This window comes from Schizosaccharomyces octosporus (assembly GCF_000150505.1).
Source record: "Schizosaccharomyces octosporus yFS286 unplaced genomic scaffold supercont6.2, whole genome shotgun sequence".
NCBI lineage: Eukaryota > Fungi > Ascomycota > Schizosaccharomycetes > Schizosaccharomycetales > Schizosaccharomycetaceae > Schizosaccharomyces > Schizosaccharomyces octosporus.
Window position 1 is genome coordinate 1,729,118 of NW_013185620.1, and position 27,623 is coordinate 1,756,740.

At 37.5% G+C, this 27,623-nt stretch overlaps 14 protein-coding genes across 14 annotated transcripts; 7 read left to right on the forward strand and 7 right to left on the reverse strand.

The window, feature by feature from the left end:
* Positions 1–190: 190 nt before the first annotated feature.
* SOCG_00203 (transcription corepressor) lies at positions 191–2,470 on the forward strand. The gene is made up of 3 exons (XM_013162623.1): positions 191–328; positions 381–634; positions 684–2,470. The coding sequence occupies exons 1-3, from the start codon at positions 286–288 to the stop codon at positions 888–890; spliced, it is 504 nt and encodes a 167-aa protein (XP_013018077.1). The 5' UTR covers positions 191–285; the 3' UTR covers positions 891–2,470.
* Positions 1,130–3,077, reverse strand: SOCG_00204 (IMP 5'-nucleotidase). Its single transcript, XM_013162624.1, has 3 exons — positions 2,482–3,077; positions 1,479–2,401; positions 1,130–1,418 (listed from the first exon to the last, which is right to left on the reverse strand). The coding sequence occupies exons 1-3, from the start codon at positions 2,687–2,689 to the stop codon at positions 1,335–1,337; spliced, it is 1,215 nt and encodes a 404-aa protein (XP_013018078.1). The 5' UTR covers positions 2,690–3,077; the 3' UTR covers positions 1,130–1,334.
* On the forward strand, positions 2,489–4,250 carry SOCG_00205 (replication fork protection complex subunit Swi3). The gene is made up of 2 exons (XM_013162625.1): positions 2,489–3,352; positions 3,416–4,250. The coding sequence occupies exons 1-2, from the start codon at positions 3,168–3,170 to the stop codon at positions 3,798–3,800; spliced, it is 570 nt and encodes a 189-aa protein (XP_013018079.1). The 5' UTR covers positions 2,489–3,167; the 3' UTR covers positions 3,801–4,250.
* SOCG_00206 (uncharacterized protein) lies at positions 4,138–4,954 on the reverse strand. Its single transcript, XM_013162626.1, has 2 exons — positions 4,661–4,954; positions 4,138–4,608 (listed from the first exon to the last, which is right to left on the reverse strand). Exons 1-2 carry the CDS (start codon positions 4,719–4,721, stop codon positions 4,370–4,372), a joined length of 300 nt encoding a protein of 99 aa, XP_013018080.1. The 5' UTR covers positions 4,722–4,954; the 3' UTR covers positions 4,138–4,369.
* Positions 4,955–5,052: 98 nt separating this feature from the next.
* On the forward strand, positions 5,053–5,511 carry SOCG_00207 (U6 snRNP-associated protein Lsm4; the record flags this gene model as incomplete). Its single annotated transcript, XM_013162627.1, has 3 exons — positions 5,053–5,055; positions 5,097–5,288; positions 5,338–5,511. 3 exons carry the CDS (start codon positions 5,053–5,055, stop codon positions 5,509–5,511), a joined length of 369 nt encoding a protein of 122 aa, XP_013018081.1.
* A 442-nt stretch (positions 5,512–5,953) lies between these two features.
* Positions 5,954–7,762, reverse strand: SOCG_00208 (biotin-protein ligase; the record flags this gene model as incomplete). Its single annotated transcript, XM_013162628.1, has 1 exon — positions 5,954–7,762. One exon carries the CDS (start codon positions 7,760–7,762, stop codon positions 5,954–5,956), a length of 1,809 nt encoding a protein of 602 aa, XP_013018082.1.
* Positions 7,763–8,421: 659 nt separating this feature from the next.
* On the forward strand, positions 8,422–9,210 carry SOCG_00209 (DNA repair protein; the record flags this gene model as incomplete). Its single annotated transcript, XM_013162629.1, has 1 exon — positions 8,422–9,210. The coding sequence occupies one exon, from the start codon at positions 8,422–8,424 to the stop codon at positions 9,208–9,210; it is 789 nt and encodes a 262-aa protein (XP_013018083.1).
* Positions 9,211–9,542: 332 nt separating this feature from the next.
* Positions 9,543–10,163, reverse strand: SOCG_00210 (HVA22/TB2/DP1 family protein; the record flags this gene model as incomplete). The annotated part of the gene is made up of 3 exons (XM_013162630.1): positions 9,543–9,910; positions 9,982–10,103; positions 10,150–10,163. The coding sequence occupies 3 exons, from the start codon at positions 10,161–10,163 to the stop codon at positions 9,543–9,545; spliced, it is 504 nt and encodes a 167-aa protein (XP_013018084.1).
* Positions 10,164–10,639: 476 nt separating this feature from the next.
* Positions 10,640–17,930, reverse strand: SOCG_00211 (phosphatidylinositol kinase Tor1; the record flags this gene model as incomplete). The annotated part of the gene is made up of 1 exon (XM_013162631.1): positions 10,640–17,930. Exon 1 carries the CDS (start codon positions 17,639–17,641, stop codon positions 10,640–10,642), a length of 7,002 nt encoding a protein of 2,333 aa, XP_013018085.1. The 5' UTR covers positions 17,642–17,930.
* Positions 17,931–18,038: 108 nt separating this feature from the next.
* Positions 18,039–21,148, forward strand: SOCG_00212 (pig-Q). The gene has a single exon (XM_013162632.1). The coding sequence runs from the start codon at positions 18,602–18,604 to the stop codon at positions 20,543–20,545; it is 1,944 nt and encodes a 647-aa protein (XP_013018086.1). The 5' UTR covers positions 18,039–18,601; the 3' UTR covers positions 20,546–21,148.
* Positions 20,009–21,655, reverse strand: SOCG_00213 (ribosomal protein subunit S27). Its single transcript, XM_013162633.1, has 2 exons — positions 20,878–21,655; positions 20,009–20,830 (listed from the first exon to the last, which is right to left on the reverse strand). Exons 1-2 carry the CDS (start codon positions 21,108–21,110, stop codon positions 20,785–20,787), a joined length of 279 nt encoding a protein of 92 aa, XP_013018087.1. The 5' UTR covers positions 21,111–21,655; the 3' UTR covers positions 20,009–20,784.
* Positions 21,590–23,169, reverse strand: SOCG_00214 (pyruvate dehydrogenase e1 component beta subunit Pdb1). Its single transcript, XM_013162634.1, has one exon. It carries the CDS (start codon positions 23,010–23,012, stop codon positions 21,909–21,911), a length of 1,104 nt encoding a protein of 367 aa, XP_013018088.1. The 5' UTR covers positions 23,013–23,169; the 3' UTR covers positions 21,590–21,908.
* Positions 23,170–24,545: 1,376 nt separating this feature from the next.
* On the forward strand, positions 24,546–25,343 carry SOCG_00215 (dienelactone hydrolase). Its single transcript, XM_013162635.1, has one exon. It carries the CDS (start codon positions 24,586–24,588, stop codon positions 25,261–25,263), a length of 678 nt encoding a protein of 225 aa, XP_013018089.1. The 5' UTR covers positions 24,546–24,585; the 3' UTR covers positions 25,264–25,343.
* Positions 25,344–25,384: 41 nt separating this feature from the next.
* On the forward strand, positions 25,385–27,606 carry SOCG_00216 (snoRNP assembly factor Naf1). Its single transcript, XM_013162636.1, has one exon. The coding sequence runs from the start codon at positions 25,844–25,846 to the stop codon at positions 27,389–27,391; it is 1,548 nt and encodes a 515-aa protein (XP_013018090.1). The 5' UTR covers positions 25,385–25,843; the 3' UTR covers positions 27,392–27,606.
* Positions 27,607–27,623: the final 17 nt, after the last annotated feature.

Below are 27,623 nucleotides of genomic sequence, written 5' to 3' on the forward strand. Positions count from 1 at the left end.
AATTTGTCAGTTCTGTTTGCACCTGTGAGCTCGCCTGAAATAGCGAGGATATTCAGACGTGGTTCTCCAGTTGATCCAATCTATTCTTACAACTATTCTAAATTAATACTATTTTCTTATCATTAATTCTTCAAATTCTCACTATGGCATTTCTTTTTAGTGAGATGAAACACACTCACTATTCCCACCAGGTAAACAGTCTTCACTAAAGCTATTAGTAGAAGTTATATGAGGACTTAAACTTTACGAAAGAGTATCTTGCTTTCATGATATAAATATTTTACAATGAATGATGCATTCGTAGATGATGAATTGTCTTTGCCAAAGGGTATGCAGCAAATTAAAAGAGAAAAATCCTGGAGATATGCTAACAGATGAAGCTACGGTTCAAAAAATGGTTTCTGAAATGCTTCCAGAAGACCTAACATTCACAAAAGAGACCAGGGATTTATTAATTGAGTGCTGCGTCGAATTTATTCATCTCGTTTCCAGTGAGGCCAACGAAATATGTGAAAAGGAAAGCAAGAAAACTATAGCAGCTGAGCATATAATTAAAGCACTGGAAAACTTAGAATTTAAGGAATATATCAGTGAGGTGTTAGAAGTTGCCGCGGAACACAAAGAACAACAAAAGGTATTTACAGGGTTCCACGTCAAGTTCACTAAAGTACTAACATTTTCAGAATCGTGAAAAGAAAGGAAGTAAATTTGAACAATCCGGAGTCTCCAGAGATGAGTTGTTACGCCAACAAGAAGAACTCTTGAGCCGTGCTAGAGAAAGATTCCAAAACCAAAATTCTATGAATCAACCTGTAGCCGCTTCTACTTCTCCTTCAGAGGGTAGCGACATAAAGCAAGAAGTAAAGAAGGAAGAGGATTCAGTTGCGTAGACCTTTTTAACGAATATTACGATATTCACACTCAAATTTTGATGTATCTTGTCTTTGGTCTTTTAGTTGGACATTGTAAAGTCGTCTATCTTTGCCTATTTTTTTTTTTTTTTTTTGTTTAACTCTTATCTCCCGAACCGTTTACTTCTTTCCCTATTTTATCATATTCTCTTCTTGCTCACATTTTGATCAGTTTTTAAATTGTAATACTCATTCTCTAGTATATTATGTATTTAGTGCTACTCCGAAACGCAAAGATTTCTAATACTATATACTCTCCTTGGCCCTACTGGCTCGCATGTTCGACAGATGAGTTCTAGTACTTCCATAATATTTCTCTTATGAACAACGAAACATTATTCTGAAAAGATTGATGGATAACTATCTAAGTATACTTCACTATTTAGGCTGAATCCTAGATACGAATACGATACATCAAGGTTATTAAGGTAATTGAGAAAAATAGTAGTCCAAAAACTCTACAGTTTCCGAAGGACTTGATACCCAAACCGTAGTTGCGGCAGATCTCTGTAAATGGTTAGTAACTGAATTTTCATTATGTGTATTTTAAAGACTTTGAATACGTACGGCTTTGTAATCGTTATTACCGGCGGAAAGGAACTGGTCACCTACGTGTAAACACTTCGAAGGATGGGAGATGGCGAAGAAGTACTGAAGGCAATGTACTCCAAGTTTTTTGTCACCGATGTCGCACCAAATGTCATTACCTCCGTTAAAGGCAGTAAAGGGAACGGAGAAATTCTTTAATTGTAACGTCGTCTGTACTTCCAAAACTGTTTCTTCCAGTTGTTCTCTTCTCAACTTTTGACCTAGCGAAGGTGCAAATCCTACAGATCGTTCCTTACGGATAATCTTAGCATCAATGTTTAGAGCCCTTATGCAAGAACGAAGAGCTTCTTCAGCAGAGTCCAAAATTTGGGAAATTTCGTCGGCTGGCCATGTCTTCATGATAGGTAGCATCCAGGATTCTGGTTCTACCCATTGTAGTCCATGCAATGGATTGTATTCAAACAAATAGTTACTTTCACCTCCCAATACGTGCAATCTTCGCTTTTGAGTATCGGTCAAATCACTATCCTCTATAGCTTGTAACAGTCCAGAGAACCGATCCATGTATTCCTTTCCACTAGGACTAGGGTATCCAGCAGCAGTTAAGATTACTACATAACTGTCTCTTGATAAGAGTTGCACTAAACGCGAAATGACAGGATTGTCAGCAAGCAAGGGCTGTCCATCTTCATAAAGAGTTACATCACCATCGAAGCTTACCAACTCAAGGCTATGGTGAGCAAGGTAGCGAAGCTGAGCACCACCTAGGATTGTACGAATATCGTTAAAACTAGGTGCTACGAAGCTGCGTTTAGCCAAACAAAGTTTTGGCTCAAGGTCATACAAAGCCTGAACTAAAGGAAGTGGTGTCCAAAAAGAAGTAATAGTTGGCACCAGCATCTTTAGCTGACTATGATGGTGACCTTGATCCGTTAATTCAACTGAGAGTAGTTAATAAGAATTCTTCCCAATGTACTCTTCCACATTTTTTCCAATATAATAATAAAATCAATGCACTTACTATGACTTTCAATCAGACGCTCAACATCTTTTAAAATTCGAGCGTAGCGTTCCAATGTTTCTTCTTCCTTTGCCTTTGTAACTTCTTTTTGAGATGGTTTACCAGCCTGTAGCACGAATGGGACAGCTAAAAGTCCCTTAATCCATTCAATAAAGTTGTCTTTTCGATGCTGTTTCAAAGCATACTCGACGCGGTATCTCGATGCCATACTGTTAATAAGTAAGTTACCAAGAAAGGTGAGAAAAAGTGGTTTAAAACAGCACAGCTTTTCTAAAAAAGATACATGCTAAAAGTTTTGTATTTTATTTTGAGAATTAAAGTATGTAGGTTCATGGGGTATGAAAAAGAGATCCATGTTAAGTATATTTAAACCGAGTTACTTCAGACAGTCTAAATTGAAAGCAAACATTTATGAAGTGACATATAATTTCAGTTTCCCAATCTTATAACTTTGCTTAATACTATCTAAAAGTAAGTTTCATATTGCCATAAAATCTACAACGGAAAATTTTTAGTTTCTGGGTATTTGGACATATTCCTTTACGGATGGAAACCATAAGAATTAAATAAGAAAGAAAGAAAGAAAATTGGGATTTCATATCCACTTTTTTCTTGAATTAGAGAGGCTAACACAACTTAAGTAAGATATATCTTTAGCTTCTACATGCTAAACGCAATTTTGAAGAATGGCGGCTTCGAATCCTAATGAAGAAAGAGATCAAACAAACAAACTTGACAAGAATGAATTACCTAAGTCAAACGCTGAAAATGAAAACGAGAACGATAATGAGAGCTTTGATCTTGGATTAGAAGAAAAAGACGTTCCATTGAAGCGTCCTCGCAGACAGATAGCAAAGTTTGATGAAGAAAGGTAATAACAATAAATGGAATGAGATTGAACGGCTAGAACGAGTATGCTAACAAACTTAATCAGACTAGCGTCCGAGAATGGCATTCCTAAACTTCAGCGCTTGAGGAAAAAGGTTAAATTAAAAGGAAAAGGTCATGAGTTAGGAGACCTGAAGAGAATTTTATCTATGTATCATATTTGGACGCATGAATTATACCCTCGAGCTACCTTTGACGATTCTATATCATACTTGAATAGATTAGGGTCCACGCGTTCAGTTAAGGTGCGCAGACGTGGTTGGATCAACGAAGTTGCTGATACAAATGCAGTGGGCCAGGAAAGCCTGCTGAACGTGTCTTATGATGAAGTTCCCATGATAGGATCAAGGAGCATGCCATCTAAGCAAGATTCCTATATTGAAAATGGTGAAGATGTTTCATTCGTTATTCCCGAGGCAGAATCTGAATAGGGATTTGTCTATTTTTCATCGATAATTCTCGTTCTTTCAGTTAATGGCTATTGCCTTCGAATTTCTTTAGTCAATAGAGGATTTGGATTAGGTGCCAACTTAAGAAAAAATTTATTTATTTTGAAAGACCTTCTTTTTGTGACACTGCATATTCTGTCTCTTTGCTTTGCTGTTCTTTGTTTGACCAAGGTACTACTGTATTCCGTGGAGTGTGCATTTACTTTTTTCTACTTGAGTTTCCCAAAGCCTTGTTATTCTGTACGTGAATGTGAATACTACTGAAGGACGTGGGTGAGCCACTTCCAATTATGCTTATATTTTGGAAAACTCAATGTCAGTTCTTTCGCTCAGAATATTCTACTACACTCCATAATTTGTCATATATTTAATCATGTTAATAGTCTTTTCCTTTTAGCAATAAAAAAAGTCTTTGAATTTCCTTTCCATATATAGGTATACTTATCGATATGTACATATGACAGAATTCAAACATTCTTAACAGTAACGGCCTATTATCATATAGTACTTTGTATTGCGAAGCTTTACTATCTTCAGGTCTCAAGAAAACTTCAATACTTGAGCTTTTTTGTTCTATGCTTGTTTTCATTAATTTCAGTAGAATCACGAATCTTCAACGAGTAGACGCCATCATCTCTTTTTACAGCTTGAACCAAATTCTTTCGTAAAATAGAAGCAATTTCGTTTCCTAGGTTGACTTTCTTATTCGCTTGATCTCCGACAAGCCCAGCACTTTCACGAAATCCAGATCGAATGCGAGTTTTAGCGTCTTCAAGAATTACGCTATCTCCTAAACCATGATAATTAGTTTCCATTTTGTATTATCGGAAATCATTTACAACCTTCAAATACTTCCCTACTTGCTCTCCAAAGATTTCGAAAGCAAGATCTAGCAGCGGCCATTTTCCCTTATTTCTTCTAGTTTGGGAACAAAGCCTATTTTATGATTATTTAGATTTAATAGAGAAAAGAATCAGCAAAATACAAGAATAATTTTCTTTGCGTGGCCTTTGACTAGGAAGAAACAAAGAAAGGTAGAACGATCGCATCAAGATTATTTTTGAGGATAAGCAATCAATTTTCACATATAATAAAATTAGTAGTCTTTACTTTAATATTTTTAAATTTTATTTTCTACAAATCAACCACAACTTTCAAGTCATTCCTTGTACGTATACTGAGCTTTATCGAACGCAAGTACTGCCATAGAACAAGCATATTACTTTACTGGGAAATGGTAAGAAGTACGAAGTAGATTACACTCTAATCTGTTTATAGCTTCCTTTAACATTATTAAATGCGGCTCAAGGTAGACCTATACTTGTAGAGCTAAAAAATGGCGAAACCTTTAATGGTCATCTCGAGAAATGTGATACATATATGAATCTGACTTTACACGAAGTTATACGGACTATGCCTGATGGTGATAGATTCTTTCGACTTCCTGAATGCTATATCCGTGGAAATAACGTATGTAATTGTTTGGCGATGGTAGAACTGTGCTAACTAGCCTGAACAGATCAAATATTTACGAATTCAAGATGAAGTTTTGGAGCAAGTTGGAAAACAACAAGCACAGCAACGTGAAACTCGTGGATCGAGATTCCGTGGTCGTGGACAGCGCGGCCGTGGAGGTTATGGAAACATGAATCCTTCGAATCGTCGTGGACGTGGACGAGGTGGACATTATTGAAAAGAATAATAGTTATGGCGACTTTTGATTAGCAAATTGATCTCATTATTAATGAACAATCTGGTATACAACTGCCTGAGGTAATATGCTTCCCTTGGAGTAAAACCATTATCCTCTTAATTCCGCATTATAACCTCTTTCGTGTAACCTTTGAATGAGAAGTTATTTTTGTCCATTTATTAACCAGAAAAATCTTTAAATTGTCTCTCATAATTTGAAGGGACCTATCTTTGCTATGCAAATAAAAAGGACAGCATCTCCTTTAAAATAAATTTCAAATACCTATTGTACTCGGAATTAATCTAAAAACTTAGTGAAAATATTAATTATATTAATACAAATTCACAAATGGTACCCGTAAGCAATCACGGAATGAAATTTATTAAATAGGATTTCTGTACGGTCTGGTCTATAAACAATTATAGGTGAAAAAGATAGAAGATTATGCTTTCTTAGTAATTAAGTTCTTCATCAAATCGAAGCTATTTCCATCAGGCTGTAGATAAATATCTTTGCGATTAGCGATTCCGGAATCATTAAGAAGCTCAGCAATTAGTAAACCAAAATCACATGTAATTCCTTTAATTCTAGCCTTTTCGCCACTCGACAAACTGACAACCTGCTCATCGTGTAACCAGTACTGGTAGTATTCTGGCAAAATTCGAGCAAACCCTTCTTGAAGAAGCGTGTAATAATAATACTCAAAGTAATTAAAAATCTTAGCTAACAGAATTTCAAACTGGAAATGCTGTAAGGGTTGATCTGGATATTGAGCATTCCATTCGTCGACCAGTGTATTCAAAGACACTGTAGGTCCCAGGTTACTCACGTTTACTCCACATCCAATTACCAAATGTAAAACATCCTTTTCATATGTAGATGTAACGATTATACCTGAAATCTTCGTATATCTCTTTTCTTGATAGAAAGTTCCACCTTCATTAACAGCGGCATACACATCGTTGGGCCACTTAATAAAGACGGGCATATTCTCATAACCAGGAGCATAATTTCGAATACCATTTACGACGGACAGGGCCATAAGATACTGAAACAGAGCTACAGGAACCGTACTAAAATTACGGGATGGAACGTTCACAACAAAAGAAAAAGCTAGTACTCCATAAGGGGAAACCCACATATTTTGCCCTCTTCCTCTTCCTGCTGTTTGGTAATTAGCAAAAGCGGTAAATCCCGTTGGGAGCTTTTCAAGGAATTTTGGGTTGCTATCAAAAAGTGTTTGGGTTGAACGAATGACAGGAGATATAAGAATTGGCGAGCCAAAATGACAATCTTTCAAGTGTTCTTGATACAAATTGTAGTCAAAATGAGACTTTGTATGCTCGTATCCGATTTTCTCATTACCATAGCAAATTGAGACAGATGGTTTTGTTTCCTGATCTGACTCAGCAGTTGGATCATGATCCATTGCGGGAAAATTTGATACTTTATGACGGTCTGAAATATCTTTAAAATGAAAGTTGTAGGTTTTATCATAAAGTGTCTTATGGATTTCATCTTCCTTGAACCCGTCAAACAACCAATTTGTGGATTCATTGCAAGGAAACAAATACTGATCAGTCACTTTTGGTTGAGCACAGCACTGCGAAATATTCTGGGGTATTCTAATTTGTAAAAGTTTCAACATATGCGCGATGAGTTCTAATCGCATTGGTTCATCGCTTTCATCGAGTACATTATTAGCATCTGCGCCAAACTCTGGATGAACACCTGTCAATATGACATGTCCTTTACCCATGGGTATATATATGATTGCTGCTGAACGTTCTTGTTCCACTTCGGAATAGCGTGCTACAACTCGAACCTTGGGATAAGACTCAGCATTTATGAATGATCCACCCCCATTATAATAAATACGAGTCGTTCTTGAAGAGCCTTCCATTTTCTCTAGTGTCAAAGGAGCAGCCCTTGCTCCCTCTTCACTATCATAGGCAAATCCGGAAAACGTTGGACCGGCACAAGTACCTGGGAAAAACTGGAGCTTTCTTGATCCGATAACATTTAAATCTTTATTAGGCATGCGAAATTCGACATTGGCTGACGCAAAATAGCCACCTGCACATAGACCAAGATAGCTTCCACCCCGACGAACGAAGTCTATAATTTTTCGATATATAAGGTCGTTGAATGAACCACAGTAGCCTAGGTCCCTTCCTCCTGGTATAATTAAAAGAGAGGTATTACTTGGCCAAGGATCATGCTCTAAAGTATAAGCATCAACATATCGCATAGAGTATTGCGGCACTACGAAAGGAAAAAGGCATTGAAAAGTTCGTGATAAGCATGCTTTTGAAACACCGTTTCCATTATATATTAAAACGTTCATGGTTTTCAATGAGCCCACCGAAATTGATACTTACGCATATATAGTGGTGTTGGGTAATAAGTGATCTTTAGTTGCTTTTCAGTTCGTAATAAAAACAGTAGAGATGATTATTTCCGGATTTTTAAGATATCGTAAAGGCGCCCAATACTGGATTTGTAGTTAGTATTGTCGTTATTGTAAAACTCGTTTTCTCTGTTTGCTTTGAGAGCAATTCAAGGAACCCAGGTATGAATTGCAATATGGGCTAATCAAAGAATGTACACTGTGATTAAAAAGACATTATATTTGTTCTTCAGGAATGATGTACTGACTCTTTACGCTTGTTCAATTTAGCGATGATCCTTCTGTAACATACAACCAAATCGAAAGAATCAGAATCAAAAGCAACCATTTCTTGAAACAAGAAAAAAAGCTTGCATTCATTATTGACCATATTGAATATAAATAAATACGATGAATTATCGTTTTACATAAGCTTATGTTAACATTACACTTGACGAAGTAGTCCACTCCAGATCCTTTCGAAAGGGAACTACAACAAGATTCAGGAAAACCAAAATAGTATGAGACATACAAAATTAGCCATTGCTAGTGCAAGAAAAGCAATCACAAAAAAGCTTTGTAATGGCAATGGTCGTTTTAAACAACTTAGCAACCCTGGTGTATTTCCAAGCATGTCATCTACATGGTTGAATCATCGTCCTTTTCATGTTTCGAGTTTTCTTGCTGATAATAGGACGGCTCCTCCGAGACCAAATGAAAACGAAAAAGTTTTGAAAAAAGAGAATGAGTTCCTATCGGATGCACAGGAACCAAACATGTCGGATTTGGGACCCAACTGGCAAACTTCGTTTTACGGGTTGTCATCGCAGCCATTCAGCAAGGAGATTAGTAGTACTTTAACTGCTCCTCTATCTCCAGAAGATGTGGAAATCAAACCAGATGGGATTCTTTACCTACCTGAAATCAAATACCGAAGAATACTAAATAATGCTTTTGGACCCGGCGGGTGGGGACTTGCCCCTCGTGGAAACACAACTGTCACTAGTAAATCAGTTTCTCGAGAATATGCTCTAGTATGTCATGGTAGGCTTGTATCTGTTGCTCGAGGTGAGCAGACTTATTTCGATCCTGAAGGAGTTGCTACTGCATCTGAGGGTTGCAAATCAAACGCATTAATGAGATGCTGCAAAGATTTGGGAGTTGCAAGTGAATTATGGGATCCGAGATTTATTCGTGCTTTTAAACATGAGCGTTGCATTGAAGTGTTCGTTGAGAATGTGATGACAAAGAAAAAACGTAAATTATGGCGCAGAAAAGAGGACAGATTCACTTATCCTTACAAAGAATAATCGTTTGAGTACTTAATTTATTGCCTTTGATTGCCGTTGATATATTACATACTATTGTTGGCTCAATTCCAGCAACCTTTTCTCTACTAAAACCTAAAACCAAATAGGTACTACTTACTTTTCTGTCTTTTTTGCTCTCATAAATTCGTCCATGTCGTGAAATCATTTATTTGAAACCTGTACATACTCAAACCCTTCAATGCAATTCCCATAAGTATAATTCGTATCCCTCAAACATTCAAGAAGTCAAGAAATGTCGAACCAAACATAAACAATCGTGTAGAAATAATAAGTATACCATCATTTTTAATACCTCACTTGCACTGTTAAGTTTAGGAAGATTTCTTAGGAGCATCGCTCTTAGAGCCCGGCGCCGTAGCATCTCCCTTGGGGAGATGATCAATCATGGACCGTAAAAATCCCCAAGCATTAATCAAAAGTTGTTCAGAGTTACTTAGATGAACCAACTTCTCAAGAAATCCTTGAATTGTATTCTTGTGCTCCTGAAGGAAGGTCGAAATGTACGTTTGATAAACATATTCTGAACCGCGCGTCTTGGGATGTAATAACCATATCCACAAAACAACCTTAGTGGTGCTATAAAAAGGAACCCAACGTATGTAGCTGCCTACCAGTGCTTCAATTGAAGTGACACATCCATAAACACACCAGTATGCCATTAGTCGACGACGTTCTTCATCTAATTGAGTAAGTCTCTAATCTATACTCTGGAGGTACAATAAAAAGAAAACCTATTACAAAATTTCTTACCAACAGTCTTTGGTTCATTATTTCGAATTTGAAAAGCCTTTGGGATCAATTGATTAGCTTTGGCAGGTACTTCAAGCAACAAAAAGCTTTTATATATGGGATATCCAGCTCCAATTACTGTACTAACTCATTCAATTAGTCTACTCGTACTTCATTATCCTTGCTTACCTTAGAATCTCCATCTTAATAATAATAAGTACAGATGTTAAAAACAGTTTGCGAAGGTTTATGACTAAAGTTAGGAACTAAAAGCAATGGAATTGTTTGTATATGGATTTCATTCATGCAGTAAAGAACGTCGCTTAATACAATATCGTACTTGAACAAACTAAAATCACATGCATAAGCTGAATATTTAGATGTAATAAGTAGAGTATCTGCAAATGAAGAGAAAACCCCGTTGCTTTTTCCATTCATAGACAAATATACAAGGAAGAAGTCCTTGGAATAACAAATATACCCTACTCATAACATATCTTTATGAATTTTCATTCTGTTAAAATAGAAATAATCTAGTAGTCCACTTAACAATTGATAGTCAACATTATAAAACCACATAAAATGAAATAATAATTAGAGCAGCGTATATAAGAAACACCACGAAAGTAATAAATAGTACAGACTACATATAATCTGAATTAAAGCAAACAAAACGGAGTTACCAGAAACTGCACCAACCCACGTAGCAACGACAAAGATTTTCGGGCGCTGTAGCTTGTTGGATCAGTCTTTCTACTTGTGTTTTAACAGGCAATTCTTCTGTAAAATGAAAATCTTTTCCGGTCAGTTTATTAGATACCCGTTTCAGGACTTGGATAGATCTTTCATTTAAGTTTTCAGATCCATTATTTTTATCTTCATTGGCATAGTCCAAATGGCGGATTCGATGAACAAAAGAACGACTCTTCTCTTCCACACTACTTGACCCGGCTTTTAGAGTCGTCGTAACTCCAAAAGAACCCTTCGTCATGAGTCTCCAGTTAATTAAAGGATCATAAACAAACGCTTCCAAAACCGCCATTAAAGATTCAGTGTTGGATCTCAAGACTCTCATAACATGTTCGCATGTGATAGTATAGGTCCCTTGGATGCCACTTACCTCCATGGCGTTGATAAGCATACGAGTGAGTCTAAAGGGTATGTGCTCGGGGAACTTATCTCTATGCATAGCGACTTCAAAACAATCGGCGAAATCAATGTGAATAATTTTACCTGTATATCGATCCATCATTAAGTTTGAAGGGTGTCTATCGCCCAAGCCTAATATGTAGCCTACCATCGACATTAATGCTAGACTTTGGGTGAAACTGATCCTTCGATCTAACCATGCTTCTGAGTTGGGACTTCTGAGCCAAAGTAAATGATATAAGTCATGGCCATCCGTGTTTGCCAAAACATACTCAAAAACTTCTAGCTTTTGTAAAAGGGTCAAGCTATCATAATCAGGCGCCATTTGTAGCATCATGCGATATTCGTGGTTCAACATGATATGTCGCTTGGCACGAAAATCGCGAATCAACGAGTGCAGAGTGTCACTATGAGGCACCCATCCAAGTAATCCTGAGTTTGGAGACAAAGGTATGACAGGATACCGTTCTATACTAAGTCGTCTCTTAAAGGTCTCTGAGTCAGTTGTTAACAAAGTATTACACAATCCAAATAATTGCATAACTCGCTCATCTTGTCTCAAATCTTCGTGTCCCTTCAAAAGATATTGATAATCCTTTCCGTCACTACCGCGTATAGTAAACCGCCGGGGTCTCTGTTTAGAAGATATAACCTCAAATTTGCGATGAAAATGAGCAATTTTGATCACAGGTTTATTATGTCCATATGTTCCTGGTACAGCTAACTCCAAATTGGAAGCGTCCAGAAGCTTCGGAGATACATACTGCAATTCTATATGCTTAATTTTAGGCAACTGTCTTTGGATACGTCTGAAAACTTGATAATATATATCCCAAGACTGATTCAGCTCTGTTAAATCATCACTCCTTAAGTACCTCTTCCAACAATTTTTGGCTCGGCGAAGATCGTAACCAAATGACTGCGCAAATGAGACTTCCGATAATGTAGACGGTCCCTTTTCTAATATCTCATGAAGAGGTGTAATAATTTCAATCATCAAAGAAGTATTATGCTCTGTAAAATATGCTTGAGAAGCTTCTTCTAAACCTTCATACCATAGTTCGTGCCATAATATAGCAACGCGAATCAATTCATGACTGACTAAAAGAGCTTGACGTACCAAAGTATCACTATGTGAAAGCATATTATCCATAATAGACTTAGCAGAATGCTTTTGTTGAATATTAGTAGACTTGGAAGACACCGTTAAGGAGTAAACCAATGCCTGAGGGTGAACTCGTCCGATATCCGACAACAGTTGATGAACAGAAGAACGAACTGACGTACTGGACGTATGGATTCGAGCAATTAGTTGTGGAATTACCTCCAACCACGTATCCATAGGCACGTTTGAGAACCCTTCTGTGATCGCAGCAGAAACATCTTTGTGTTCTCCAAATTTGAACCATAAATTTAATAATCGCAAAATATCCTGCAAAGAATTCCTTGGACTGAGAGCAGCTGACTTGAAGAATCCTCTAATCGCTGGAACAATATATTGCGAATACATTTCGCTCCCAATGCCTGCGTCCGATTGCTCATAATACCCAACAACTTCAAAATTCACAAGTGCCCAAGAATGCCAAGCTTTATACCAAGTTTTGTCACATATAGTCGCATTATAATAAGAAATTAGTATTTCTGTGACATCTTCCTTTGACATAGACCTCTGCAACATCTTCTTCCATTTTCCCTGTTTATGAAAGCATCTTGCAAGAAATGATTGTTCATCGCTGACTTCATAGTCATTTGACAATTCATCTAAATCCATAAACGGTATAGTCCTATTGCTTTTGTTTCTTGAATATAAATAACTCGTGAATTCTTCTAAGCCTGCCACAGCAACCTCTTTATTGTTATTTGCCCATAAAAATTTCAAATATGTATATACAACTCGTGGATTTATAGATTTTAAAGAATCGATTGGGTACGGTTTTGATGGATCACGGCCCATTAGGTAGTTCAAGCATTTACCAGCCAACTTCAGTCGATCAGATCTACGGCACAAATTGGCCAATTCGATCCACATTTCAGGAGAATGTGTAGGAGAAAATACAAGAGCTCTGAAACGTAAGGTATTATGCCATACATCAACGTTTTTCTGGCATCCCTGAAGTCGTTTTTTCCAAGTTTTTTTCAAAGAATCCGAATTCCCCTCAAATGATTCATTATTCTTGTACTCGATAATTTCTTCTAATTCCGATAACATCTGGGACTTTACCATTATACCATATGCACGATTGTAGCTTCCTCTAATTATAGAAGAAAGGTCATTGACAAGTATATCCCGATGTCTTTCAATATGTAAATAAGCCTTTTCATTCTGCCGCTTATGCACGGCATGGATAGCGGAAAAAAACTCTTTCTCTTGAGGTTCTCTATCCATGGCACTGACATATTCACCGATTAAATCCCACTGACCAAGACCCCATGCAGCAGCAGCTGCAAGTGGAGCAATAGCTTCACGATGTTCTTGTTCAGATATTACCCAAGTCTCCTGAGCCAAATGTGAAAGATGATCCCAATCACCTAAAGCAAAATAGCAGCGAAGTTTCCCAAAACTGATTTCAAATGAGTGTTCACCTTCAGCTTCTCGCATCTCATAAGCAGCTAAAGCATCATCCCATCTCTGCAGTTTCTCGTACCAAGTTTCCTTAAGGTTAAATTGTTTATGTTGCTTCGCGTATTGTAACATGCCAACAGCTGCATCGGATTGTTGAAGATGATTGTTTATCGTAATCAACGATTCAATAGTGCCAATACTGACATCTTCTTTTGTTTCATCCATAAATTGTAATTCAGTGTAATGTAAGGCTTTGGCGTACACGTTAGCTTTTGAAGCATGTGCACTTAATGCTTCAATAGATATCGGAAGAGCGTTGTCTTCTCTCTCCATATATTCCGCAAGATTAAGTAAAATTTGAGAAATTTCAACTGATATGTTCGGCGCATTTAATGCCGTCTCAATTGATTTGACTAAACTTCTTTTATTACTGGCACTTAACTCATCCCAACAAGAAAGAAAACTGACGTTGAATAAATCGCGGGAAAGCGGATGGTAGATTCCAGCCAGACTAGAACAAGACCTTAACGCTGAAGAGGGCGATTCCTTCAATAGCTCGACGCTGAGTCTTCGTATCCAATCTTGCCAATCATCTCGAGTGAGTTTCTGTGACGCTTCCCATGAAGCTTTTAAAGACGATTGATCTACGGGTAATTTGGTCAAAGGTGGGTCCTCCAATTCAAATTTTAAAGAAGATATCTGCTGAAATTCATTGGCTATTAAGTCCTTTGGTAAGGATTCACCTTTGAGTAATTTTGAGACAAGAAGGTCATAAGTTTGGTGGGTAATTTTGTGATGTACGAGAACCTTATTAACCATAGGAATAAATACTGCATAGTCATAACCTAGCTGGGAAACCACGGAACACAATGTGTCCATTATGACCATTTTCAATTCACTGTTTGACTTTGTCAGCATGCGAACTAAAGGATGAATAATTCGAGAGGCATGATCGGAAAAGTTAACTAGATGCAAAAGTTGCGAGATACACTTCAATGCACTCTTCCGAAATTGTAATGGAACCGTGTCACGTTCGAAGCTTCTAATGATAACCGGCAGTACTAAGTGCATGTATTCTTCAATATTAGATCCAAAAATGACAAATGACTGTAATATTTTATAGGAAATCACCCTAGTTGATGATGTATCCGAAGAGAAGGACTTCAACATATGAGAAAGAATTTGTGGTAAATAGAACTTGAACTCATCTTCCAATGCAACGGCGATCGAATCAATCAAATCTATTATTACAAGTAAAAGTGAAGTAGATGTATCCCAAAAAGTTTTCGATAAATTGAAAATTTCAGATATATAATCCTTTATTTTCGGTCCCACTATAGAAGTCAGAGTTGTAAGTTGTTGAAAATACAATTCAACAGATGAAGGGGACAAGCTTGTCATTACCTGCAAAAATGTAGGGACTAACTGAGGAAGAAAAGCAACAGATTTAAACTTCAGTTGGGAGCATATATGCATTACTGCTTGAACAACAGACGTATGATGCATTGCTAGAGAGCTGTCTTTAAGAATCTGAACCAAGGTAACAACGGCAACCATAGCATAGTTCTCTAAAGAGTCATACTGAGAGCTCGGCAAATGAGAAAAAAAGCTTTGATGTGTAGACTGACTTTTCTGTAACTTATCGGAACATTGCTCGGTAGCCAAATAAGTATAAGGATCAAGCGCTCCTAAGACACCTAAGGTCCTTAAAACTTCTCTTTTTATAGGTGTTGGTTGTTCCGATTGTAATATCTCGATTAATATGTTTAATAAATAAGGATAATCCATGTACGGCTCAATAACGTAACCGGAAGCACCACAGAGTTGTCTCAAACATTTTAAAGATGCCAACCGTTTTAGAGTTGAGCTTTGGTCTTGAAGACTGAATAAGATGAGGTTCATAAAAGAAGACCGAACGTCAGCAGGAATGTCGTCTCCTTCTACACTTGCTAATTCACCTAAAGCAGATATAATCGCAGAAGATACTCCTGGACTAGGATCGGAAGCTTTCGGTAAAATAACGTGCATTATGGATTCAATATAAGGCTTTATGAGCATTCGAGCTTTGGAAACAAGTAGTTTTAGCAACTGAGCACTTTCTTCTTTTTGACGGCTGTTCCCTGAATACTCTAAATCGGAAAGCAACTGTATTATTGTTTTTCGCAAAGAAGGCATGACATGAGCCGGATTGTATAACGCGAGTCGCCCAATGATTACAATAGCAATCTCACGAATAGAAAATACCTCATCATTTAAAGCTATGAAAAGGCAACGAATGTTATCAGGATGAGCCAAATGACGATCAAACCGCTCGTCTAGCAATGAGAGCACAGTTTCTCTTATTCGGGGGTCCGAATCTGCAATTCCTAAGGTAAGAAGCTTCTCAAGTACTTCGGCGACAGACTCTATAGCTAAAGGAGTAGTTTTACGACATACAGGATCTCTAGCAAAAACTTGGCAGCACGTCCTGGCGGCCGCGATACGAACTTCAGGATTGTCGTTATCGAGATAGGATAAAACTGACTCTTGCGTGAAACTAATCAGCGAATATCCCGTAAAATTGAAGGTACCTAACGTTTCCAAAGCCAGAATAATAGGCTCAACGTTCTTACAACGTTGATTATTTTCTTTTGCTGAATATAAATTTGTAAAGCTTGGAGTATAGGTGTCGTTGTTTCGAATCTCGAAATTTTTTCCAGTAAGAATCTGACTAACCATATTTAACAAACGTTCTTGAACAGGAGCAAGTAAAGGAGGAATGTTCTCAGCCATCTTAACAAGTGCTTGCCGTAAATGTATACTTAACTCGCAAGAAAATATTAGACCTAAAAGACTACGCGAATCTTCCAACAATTCCAATTTAACAGCAGCGGCAAGCATACCTATACATTCGAAAACTGGTTTTTCTTGTTGGTGTTTATCTCTTACTTTAGTAGTCAAAGTATCACGAATAACTAACAGAATGCTCTGTAGATACGGGATCATAGCTTCCTTGACAGCCATCGCAATTCTTCCAATAGCTTCAAAAGCGAGCGGTTTCTCTTTGTCTTTTCGGATTTGGGATAGCAGGTAAACCATGAAAGGATCTAAGTACCTTAGTTGAAACTTACTGGGATTATACTCTGCCAAAGTAGGCAGTAGCAATAAGATTGAACGGCGTATAGTCCCGTCGCGATGCTCGCGTAAGCGAAGTACCAAATCACAGAATGCAACATAGTGTTCACGAATAAACGAACCTGACTTTTCAAAAAGTTCTTTATAAGCGAGCAAACTTCCATGCAAATATTCCACACTGGATTGCCGCAGCCCAAATTCAGCTTGCAATAGCACTTTGCTAAAACACTGTAATTGAACCTTGGCCTCACGCTGGCAAACAACATCTAAACAAGCACCTAAAGCATCTGCGGCAGTTTCTCGAATTGAAGGCTTGGGATCACGAAGGGTTATCCACAGATTTTGGAAAATTTCACTTATATACAAATAAACTAAGGTGGGTGAGTTTTGAGCCAGAGACTTCAAAATTAGTACAGACGCCATCCGTTTTTGCTCCTGTCGATCCCCTTGAAGCCATTCAAATGCACGTTGCACTTCAAACTCAACAAGCTCGGCTGCCAGTGTTCCACCTAAAGCAGCCAGCTGCCCAAGTACTTTCGCAGAAAGTTCCATAGTACGGAAATCCGTACTTGGAAGTGTCATACGCAAATAATTTGCATAACGCGATAAGTTCGTGATATCTCCATCGCTTTCATATTCGATTAGTTTCCCAATTGCAAGGATACCACCGAAACGTTCATGAATATCATGACTGTGAATGAGTTCAAAAATCCTCCGATTAATTTCGTTATTAAATCGAGCCAGTGATTCTCCCGAAAGTTCTTTTGTAGAACTATGCACAAAGTCCTTTAAATCTTCGGCCGCCGTAACCTGAACGCTCTCATTTTTACTTAGTAAATCAGCAAAACACTCCATCAATCAATATCAGGTTGAGTTAACCATGTAGATATCTATTGAAATGCAACTCGATATTTGTTCAAACACAGCGCGCATTCAAGTCGTACAACTATTAGAACTTTTTATCGTGATCAAATAGAATTTTTGATAATATCATTTGCAAACAAATAATGCTTACGCTCAATTATTTGCTTGCACAAGCAGATCTTGTTATAATGTGGAATGACTAGAAGTTATCCTTTTCCTTCTAATAATACCCTTATGAACTTCGTGAGTGAGTGGACGAACATTACATACTGTAGTGTAAGTACCTTATACGACTTAGGTATTCTGTTAGAGTTCCTTATTTTAATTGGGTCTATGCAGCTTCGAAAAACGTAACCTTTCAGTAAACAATTGTAAACATTGTGTTTGTATATGAAAAGTAAAGTCATACTTTCGCTAAAGTAGTAAAAACATATATTCGTGTTGAAATCAGCGTCAAGAATCCTTGTAAGGGGTTTTCTAGATTCTCCATTGCAATCAAAGAAATCGAAGAACTAAAAACGAAAGCGTTGTCTTAAAGAACAATGCTCTAGATATGCGTCGTGTTTTTATATATAGTATATTATTTTTGTTTGGATTTTTTACTGCACGACTAGCTTTAATTGGGGAATTGTATAATTGCTTAAAGTACATATTAACATTGGATAGCGATCTCACGAGATTCATCCTCTACGTTTCGATTTTCAGCTTTATTGGTATTCTTTTTTGGATTCCTCTTAATCGAATTGCAGAATTTGAAGCACGGAATCCTTCTTTAGCTAGTGGTCGTATCTCAGCTAGAGAACAGCTATTGAGACGAGGAAGCTTTTAAACGAAACCCTAAGGAAGATTTAGCATATAACAAAGCATTTTTCTTTTGAAACACTTTTTTTTCTTCAATCTGCAAGCCCAAACCTTACTCCTAGGCTGTAAAATAACGTTATTCACAGTTTCATGATGTCGAGGGTACATACTCCCATCTCCGTTTCTTCTACTCGGGATAATCCTGTTTTACGTGTGTATTGGCCGAAAAATCAAATTCAACATGTGGAGTCTGGATACTTAGTGGGCTGGTCTTACTCGCCATTTGATCTTGTGATCGTAACTATTGCCAAAGACCCGACTCGACTAGATGATTTTTTTCAAACTAAGCAGTCTTTATATTATGAAATAAAGAGTTTGAAGATTCTTGGTACACTCAATTTACCTCACAGTTGCTATGAACATAAATTCCAGGATAACTGGCTTAATATCCGTTTACGAACTCAATTCTCTCATCCTCAAATTTACAGAGTTAATGATACCGATTTGTCCCTAAACTTACATGTGATCTATTACGTCCCTCCTCAACCCAAGAAAATGCAAATTTTGTCTCTTGAACCTCTCTCCCTTCTTTTGTTAAAGAACTCTGTCTTTGATCACTCAAGTCCTGAATATAAAAAGGATCAGCACACAAAAGACTTACTACAAAAACTGGACTTACATTTTCCACGTCGTCCTGAAAACACTTGGAATAGAAGTCTTCGCAGTGATTTGGTTGAACTATTAAACCAGTCTTTTGAAGTCCATGTATTTATGCGGCAGTATCCAAACCGAAAAAATAATATCTTAATTCAAAGCTCAAAGCGTTATTTCTTATTCTTTCTAAATCTTCTTCACCCTATTGTCTTATTTTTTCTAATATTTTTGAGAGTTTTAAATGAGCTTATTTTACACGTTATTAATTACCGAGTACATCCTTCCCTTCCGAATATGAGAGATATATTCGTTTCTGCCAGGCAGGTGGATTTGCGTCTCCAGCAGGCATGTTTTTGGCCTGTGCAATATATGAAACTTTGGATGCTTCGAAAAAGTAAGCATGTTGTTATGAGGGATTATAAAGAGTATATACGTCTGTACAATAATCTATGGCTTGTCGCCAACGACATAATTTTCGGGATTACCATGTGTTCTTTTATCTTAGAAAATTTGCCTTTAGTTGTTAATTTACTCGATAAGGTTTTGTTTAAATTTGCAATTAAAGACGTTCGAGTTATGGTAACCTGGTTAATAGACACACCTGCCGGGTTAAAATTGAATAACGACATTTGTAAATTTATTGTGAAGTTGTCCGTGTGGATTATTGATGTTTGGTACACGGTACTGTTGTCTTTCAGGCAGTATATACCATGGTTCGTTCGGACAATTGCGTTCTCTGGCTTTTGTGGTGCAAGTTTAATGATAGCCTTGATGTCTGATTTTTTGACCATCATGACTATCCATCTATATGTCCTATACTTGGCCTCTGCATGTTTATACAATTGGCAATTAAGAATCATATACAGCTTATTGCAACTATTTCGAGGGAAAAAAAGGAATGTTTTACGAAATAGAATTGATTCCTATGAGTACGATTTAGATCAACTGCTTTTGGGGACAATTTTGTTTACGGTACTCATATTTTTCTTACCTACAATATACGTTTTCTACCTTGCATTTGCTGTAACTCGCATTACAGTCATGACATGCTTGGCAATATTTGAAACGATACTTGCTTTCTTAAATCACTTTCCCTTGTTTGTTACAATGCTTCGAATCAAAGATCCATACCGAATTCCTAGTGGACTGAGTTTAGAAATTGTAAACTCGGAATCTTCGAAAGAAAACACTATGCCTACGTTATATCTGTTCTGTAAATCCAAACCCATGTCTTTTGGGTCTATGTTTGACCACTACCGAAAATTAGCTAGAAGACTTATTTCACACTACCTTTCGAAAAAAAGTTTAGTCAGTTTATTGGTTGGTTGTCCTATTCCGCCCATCCCAGCTGAGCAATTGTACAATATTCAATATGCAATGCTTCCTCATCCACGCGTCTCAACAAAAAAGTTATGGAACCTATTTTTCGAAAGTAAATAAAGCTCTTGATAATACGAACACATCATACCTTGAGCCTTCACGCTTACATACATTGAACATTTGGGTAATCTAGAAGCTAGGCATATATTCATTAAAGCCGGATGATAGATTTGACTTTATTCAAGAACCATTAGATAAGAAAAATTAAATCATTGGTAGAAGTATTTTAACATGCTAAAGGGAAGAAAGAGTAACATGTCAGCTTTTCTTCAATCGGCGAAAGACTGAGGAGAACGCAATTATTTACTTCCACGCTTGACTGGTCCCTTGCCTTTGCGCGTTTTTCTATAATTTTGTTAGTTTTGATTAAGTATTCCAGAAACTGTACTTACTCTTCAAGAATTTCCATTCTCAGGCTGTGTTCACTGTTTGGTATAGGCAATCCAGTAATCTCTCTCATCCTCGAGAAAGGAACCTTTGTAGGATAATAGCTTGCTAGACGAGGACCTTGTAATTTTCTTTGAAGAAATTTATTTCCTGTCCGAGAGTTATTTGACTTATAATTCGTTTGGAAAATATTTGCAGAGACCTGCTTTATTTCCTCAAGAATTTCTCTTTTAACCATTTTGAATTGTAATAAAAAAATAAAAAATAGAAAAAAATGCTACAAATGTGTGCTTAGCTATACCGAACACCAGAAAGAGAAGGGAATGGAGTAAACGATAAGTCTTCTAAAAACCTGCCTTTTAGGAGCTTGTTGTCGAACGAAAACAAAAATGCAATGTAACGTATTACAGCTTAGTAAATTGAATGGGTAATCTTAGATCAAAAATTTTTGATGACTAGTGCATCAGATTAGTGGGTTTAAGGAAGATGAGTTTACGGGCATCAATCGAAACAGCATCTCCTTACATGAATATAACCGGGTCTATCCGTAATGAAAAACCAATGTACAAGAAAATTCTAAAGTTTTGGAAAAAAAATGTACCTTTTATATTGCACATACGATTAAAATAAGCTGTAAGTTACGAAAAGGATCATAAAATAAAGCAGTAAAACCAATCAGACATACTACCAAATTTTATTATTTATACATACATACATACATATATAAATATACATATATACATACACTTAGATTAAAATGTAGGAAATAAGGGAAAGGGTAAAGGACTGAAGAGGAAGCACCCACATATTCCCAAATCATTGCAACTGCATCAGCCACGAGGAGACATGTAGGCTAAAAAACGAAATCAACATATTAAGCATTGGAAAAACAGCAAGTAGATGAAAAATCATTAAAAAGAATTTTCTCTGTCTTCCTAACGTGATGAAGAGTTGTGCAATATAGCTAAGGAAAACCAAGAACGGGTTAAGACATAACCACAAGATAACCAGAAGGGAAAAAAGAACGCTACATTATTTACTTCTTAATATATAAAGATTTTTCGGCGGCGGCGACAAGAACGTCTGCATTGGGGAGAGTTGCAGCTTCAATAGGTGTACTGTAAGGCATAGGAACATCAGCCATAGTCACACGTTCGACGGGAGAATCCAAATAGTCAAAGGCTGAGGATTCCATGAGCTGGGCAGCAATTTCACTACCAAGACCATGTTGGCTGTAGGCCTGGTCAACGGTAACAACACGGTTGGTCTTCTTGGCACTCTCAACAATTATGTCCATGTCAATAGGGCGAATGCTACGCAAGTTGATAACTTCGGCTTCAACACCATGCTTTTCCTTCAAGATATCAGCTGCTTCAAGGGCAGTTGAGACAGAAATAGATTCACCGACAATAGTAATGTCTTTACCAGGGCGTTCAACCTTACCGAGACCAAAAGGGATGAGGAAGTCCTCGCTCAAAGCTTCTTCGGAAATAGGGAAGCTCTTACCGTAAAGAAGTTCGTTTTCAAGAACCACAACAGGGTTGGGGTCACGAATGGCGGCCTTCAACATACCACGAGCGTCTTCGGCACTATAAGGAGAAATAACCTTGAGACCAGGAATTGAACCGTACCAAGGACCAAAATGTTGAGAATGTTGGGCAGCGACAGCAGCAGCGGGACCATTAGGACCACGGAAAACAATAGGACAAGCTTGCTTACCACCAGACATGTAATTGGTTCTAGCAGCAGAGTTGACAATATGATCAATAGCTTGCATGGAGAAATTGAAGGTCATAAATTCACAAATAGGACGCAAGCCGGCAAATGCAGCACCCGTAGCCAAACCAGTGAAACCCATTTCCGTAATAGGAGTATCAATGACACGCTTGGGACCAAACTTATCAAGTAATCCACGAGAAACCTTATAAGCACCATTATATTGACCGACTTCTTCACCCATTAAAAAGACGCGTTCATCACGTCTCATTTCCTCTTCCATAGCACTGTTCAAAGCGTCACGGACAGTCATTTCTTTCACACCAGAGCTTGACGAAGAATAGCGCTTCATGAGGGCATTTCCGAGGCATTTTGCCGATGAGGCCTTTCCAACCGTAGCCCGGACTTGCTGAATTCGCATCATATTTTTTATATTTGAGAAAACTGAAAAAAGAAACAAACAAACGAATGTCTTGCTCCCAAAAGGTTTGCTGTTGGTAAGTGTCTGTGGATCGTCTCAGTCACCAAAGGATGTGTGAGGAGTTAAAAGTAAATACCTCGATATAGTGACACATGGTTCTTATTGTTCTCTATAAAGAAAATATTGTTATATCGAGAAAAGTGGTGAATTCACTATATGATCAAGAAGGAGGATAGATTTAATTGCAATCCGATGGATGGTAAGGTAATGTAAAAGAAATATAAATTGAAAATAAAGTATTCTTTCCTCATAAATGATTACTTTGAGACTAGCTTGCTGACAGTGAACCTTCCCCCTCCAAATGAACACACAACCAAATTGCCAAGGAGGGAAAGGAATCATGGACGAAAAGCAGAAATGAATAGGCAAATAAGAAACTTTGGCTGTTGTTGTTGTGATGCCGAATTAATAAACCTCTTTTTTTTTTGTGAAAGTTCTTTGATACGATTTATCCTGATTAGAATACAGAAACTGAAAGGCATAGTTTCAAGAGCTTACATATAGTCGAACAGTGAAAGAGCGAAAATTTAAGATTGAAAGGTACTTTGTGTTATAATGCCCTTGCAAAAAGGAGAATTCTTTGAAAGCGTTCTTGTCCCAGAACTTGCGTCGTCGAAAGATCGTAGATGGTATGTGAATTTCGGGCACAATACAAAGAACTTTCGATGCAATCAATAAGGCATGCTACATATCCATATGAATTGGTGCTTGTTCAATACTCAATATCTTTCAGTGAGTCAAATACCTTCTGACGCACGAATCGCGATCACAGGTGTTTTAGAGCAAAGGAAGAACCCATGAAATCTAATCCGAATCCTTGGAAAAGAACCTTGACGGTTCACTTTATTCCCCTACCTTCTTTTCCAGAGCAGAGCTCGTTTGTTTATCAATGCACCGCGTTCGCTCGCTTAAAGCTCGTGCCTTTGGAAAACCAAAATCCTGTTGATTCATATAGACAGAATCCAAAAAATGGAAACCATCTGCATTAATTTTCTTTTTTATCTCAAGACTTGAAAATATCTATTCTCTTTCTCTCTGATCACAATAGCTCAACAGCAGCATGAAAGAATATCATTGAGAACCTCTATAAGAAAATTATATTGTTTTATGTGCTATGCTATACTCTATGGGTAAATAGCTTGTGAAAATTTTTCAAAGTCCAACTTGGTAAAAAAAAAAAAAAAAAAAAAATTGAAAAAGAATGAATATAGTAATACATATTTTATTTCAGTGAAAAGGAAACGGTCAATTGTCTTCCTAGTTCATCATATGCGAGGGTGACTCCGCGGAGTGTCTCCTCGGATCCTTGAAATTGTTACCTGATAGAAAATTGTTGTTACTACATATAATATAATATATATATGTGGGAATACACGATTTGAATTCCTATGATGTTGCCACATTTGCTGACGATGAAATACCTTCTGCTCGTACACCAGGCGTTAATTCTTTGCGTGAGGTATTCAATATATCGTATGCCGCTGCCACCGGATTGTACAAATTACAAGGCAAAGAAATGGACTTTGGAGGTTTGAGAACCTACGCTGTCGGTTGTCCTTCTAATAAGAAGGTTCTTGTTGGTATAATGGACGTTTTTGGTTTTTCAGAGCAAATTAAGATCGGTGCCGACAAGTTGGCTCAATCTGGTTTCACTGTTTACTTGCCAGATTTCTTTGATGGTGCTGCTTTACCTGTCAATGCTTTCTCCGTAGATACACCTGAGATGCAAAAGATTCGCAATGACTTTTTCACAAATCATCTTCCAAGTCATTTGCACTACCCCAAATTGGAAAAGGTTTTGAATGCCATCAAGAGTACTCATGGTAACGATGTTCAAATTGGTACCTATGGCTTATGCTGGGGAGCCAAGATCTTACTCACCTATGCTAACAATTCTGAATTTGTTGGTATCGCTTGTCCCCACCCTTCCTTCCCCGATCCAGCTGATGCCAAGAACGTTCATGTACCTGTTCTCTTTTTGTCTTCCAAGGATGAAGATGCCAATATCATAAATGCTTGGGAGGAAGAATTCAAGAAGGATCCTGCTTATAAGCAATCCAGTTTCCAAACTTACCATGACATGCATCATGGTTTCATGGCTGCTCGTGCTGATCTTTCTAATGACAACAACAGAAAGTGTTTCTTTGAGGGCTATGAAAAGATGAACACCTTCTTCCAATCTTTGATGAAATAATTTTTGTTTTCGAAATCATCATCTGTTATTCACCTTGATGTTTCTTTTTAGTTTAAAATAAAATATCCCTTATATTTTTATTTATGTTCTGAAATAATAAGTAGCGTAACATTCAATTGATGAAAGATTAAAGAATTAAAACTTTAGAGTCCGCTAAATAGTGAGAGATTCCTCATTAAATGTTTGCTTGTCGCTTGTTCATATGAAGTGATCGTTTCGTGAACTGTTGGACATACAGGCCAAATGCTATTGAAAGGGTGAAACTAAACTAAAGGACTAGACAATATCTTTTTCGTATTACATGTAAATACAAAAGTTTGATCCAGTTACTTGAACTATTTCTTGAAATATACTTGCCTGTACACTACATAACCACAGTTGTGAGATGCTAGCAACTACTGCTACAACGTGATTTTAGATTTTGTAATTTTTCAATAAATGTAATATTACTTTTTTTTTCTTCTGTTCTTTATAATTGCCATGTGGAATTAACCTAAAAATATAATCACCATCGTCTGCTCGACATATACTCCCTTTACCCTCAGCAAACATCACGAAAAGGTAGTAAATAGGGCGTCCGATGGACCAAGAACAACCATGCAAAATTCCTGGACTTTCTCTAATTTACAATGAAGAATCTCCTAATCAGGAAAATGCTACGGGGGCTGCTACCATAAATGAGAATTTACAAAACCCGGAAAAGTCTTCGCCTCCAGAAAGCAGCCGTCCTGTAACAGAGAATGTTTCTGTGACATCAAATTCAAATGAAATTGAAAAAACAGACCAAGCTTCTGCCTCCAATAGGACTACTGAAGATGTTTCTAGCGAACTAGAATCTGAGGAAAACGCAGGTTCAAAAGATGGAGAACCAGTAAAGCAACCACCAGCGCAAGGAGAATCTTCCATGGACGTCTTAGATATGGCACTTGCAAATCCAGCTGCTAGTGTTGTCCCATCGTCTACGAAGCCGGTGTATGTTAATGATTCACTTGGCACAATGGAAAATTTCACTGATTCTCTCCAGCCATCTAAGGGAAACACAGTAGAGGAAGTGAACAAAGAAGCAGCGGAAGAAAAAGAATTAGAAAAATCTGTTAATTCCCAATCAGATTCCGAATCTTCAGATGATGACTCTTCAGACTCAGACTCAGACTCCGATTCTGGTTCTGGCACTGATAGTACTTCAAGCTTATCCGAAGTACATGATAATGAAAAGCTAGAATTAGAGCATGAATCCGAAGCTACTCCACCCAAGACTGTACATGAATTACCCGAAGAGGTTTACGAGCGTCCAACAATCGAGCTTGGTCCTGATTCTCCTATAGAACCTTTGGGAAATGTTTTACAGGTGCTTAAAAAGGAACTGGTTATTCAAAGTGATGTCCAAAATGAAGAGCTTATTTTTGATGAAAAGACTGTTCTTTGTTTTGAAGATCGGACTATTGTAGGTTTTATCCATGAAACTTTTGGACCTGTTTCTTCTCCATTTTATGTTGTTCGATTTACAAATGAAGAAGAATGTGCATCTATTAATCCTTCTGTTGGAAAAAGGGTTTTTTATGTTCCTACCATGGCAAATCGACTTGATCCAGAACCCTTAAAATATATTAAAGGAAGTGATGCTAGCAATGTATATGATGAGGAAATTAACCCTTCTGAACAAGAGTTTTCAGATGATGAAGCTGAGGCCGCTGCTAAACAAAGCAAGCGTAAAAAGAAGAGAAAGACAAAACCTACGTCTCATGCTTCACTTACAGAAGCCGAAGCTTCTTATCGGCCTACTCCAAGAGCAAGTTATGCTCCAGAAATGCCAGCTCCACCTTCCCTCTCTTCCATCCCTCATCATGTACCAGGTCCAGTAAGATCACCATACAACTTTTATCCCGTCCATCCTGGTTTTATTATGCCGCCCCCTTCGGTTCCTTTTCCCAACTATGGTCTTCCTGTACCTGATGTTAATGCTTTTCCACAGCACAGAGAGTATACCAGGACGGGTATGTCACCTCAATTTCAGATGCCTCAAGCGGGCAATCCAGCGGTATCGCCTTCCAACTTCCCCATGTCGACATATGCTCAGCATGGACAGAACAGGCCGATGCCTCCATTCCAACGAAGAGATTGGGCTTAATACTAATTAATAAAAGCGACCTCATTTTTAATTATTACGTCCAAAATTTAACTTGGACTTTTACTATTTGGGTTTTGGTTATTGCGTCGGTTAATTCATTGAAGTTTTTGTAGTTTGTTATATGGGACAGCTACACTTCGTTCATTTTTTCTGTTTTTTTTGGTTTAACATGGATTTGTTTTTAATGAATAAAAGACGTGCTTTTTTTTCGGTTATATCCTCGTTGTTAGTA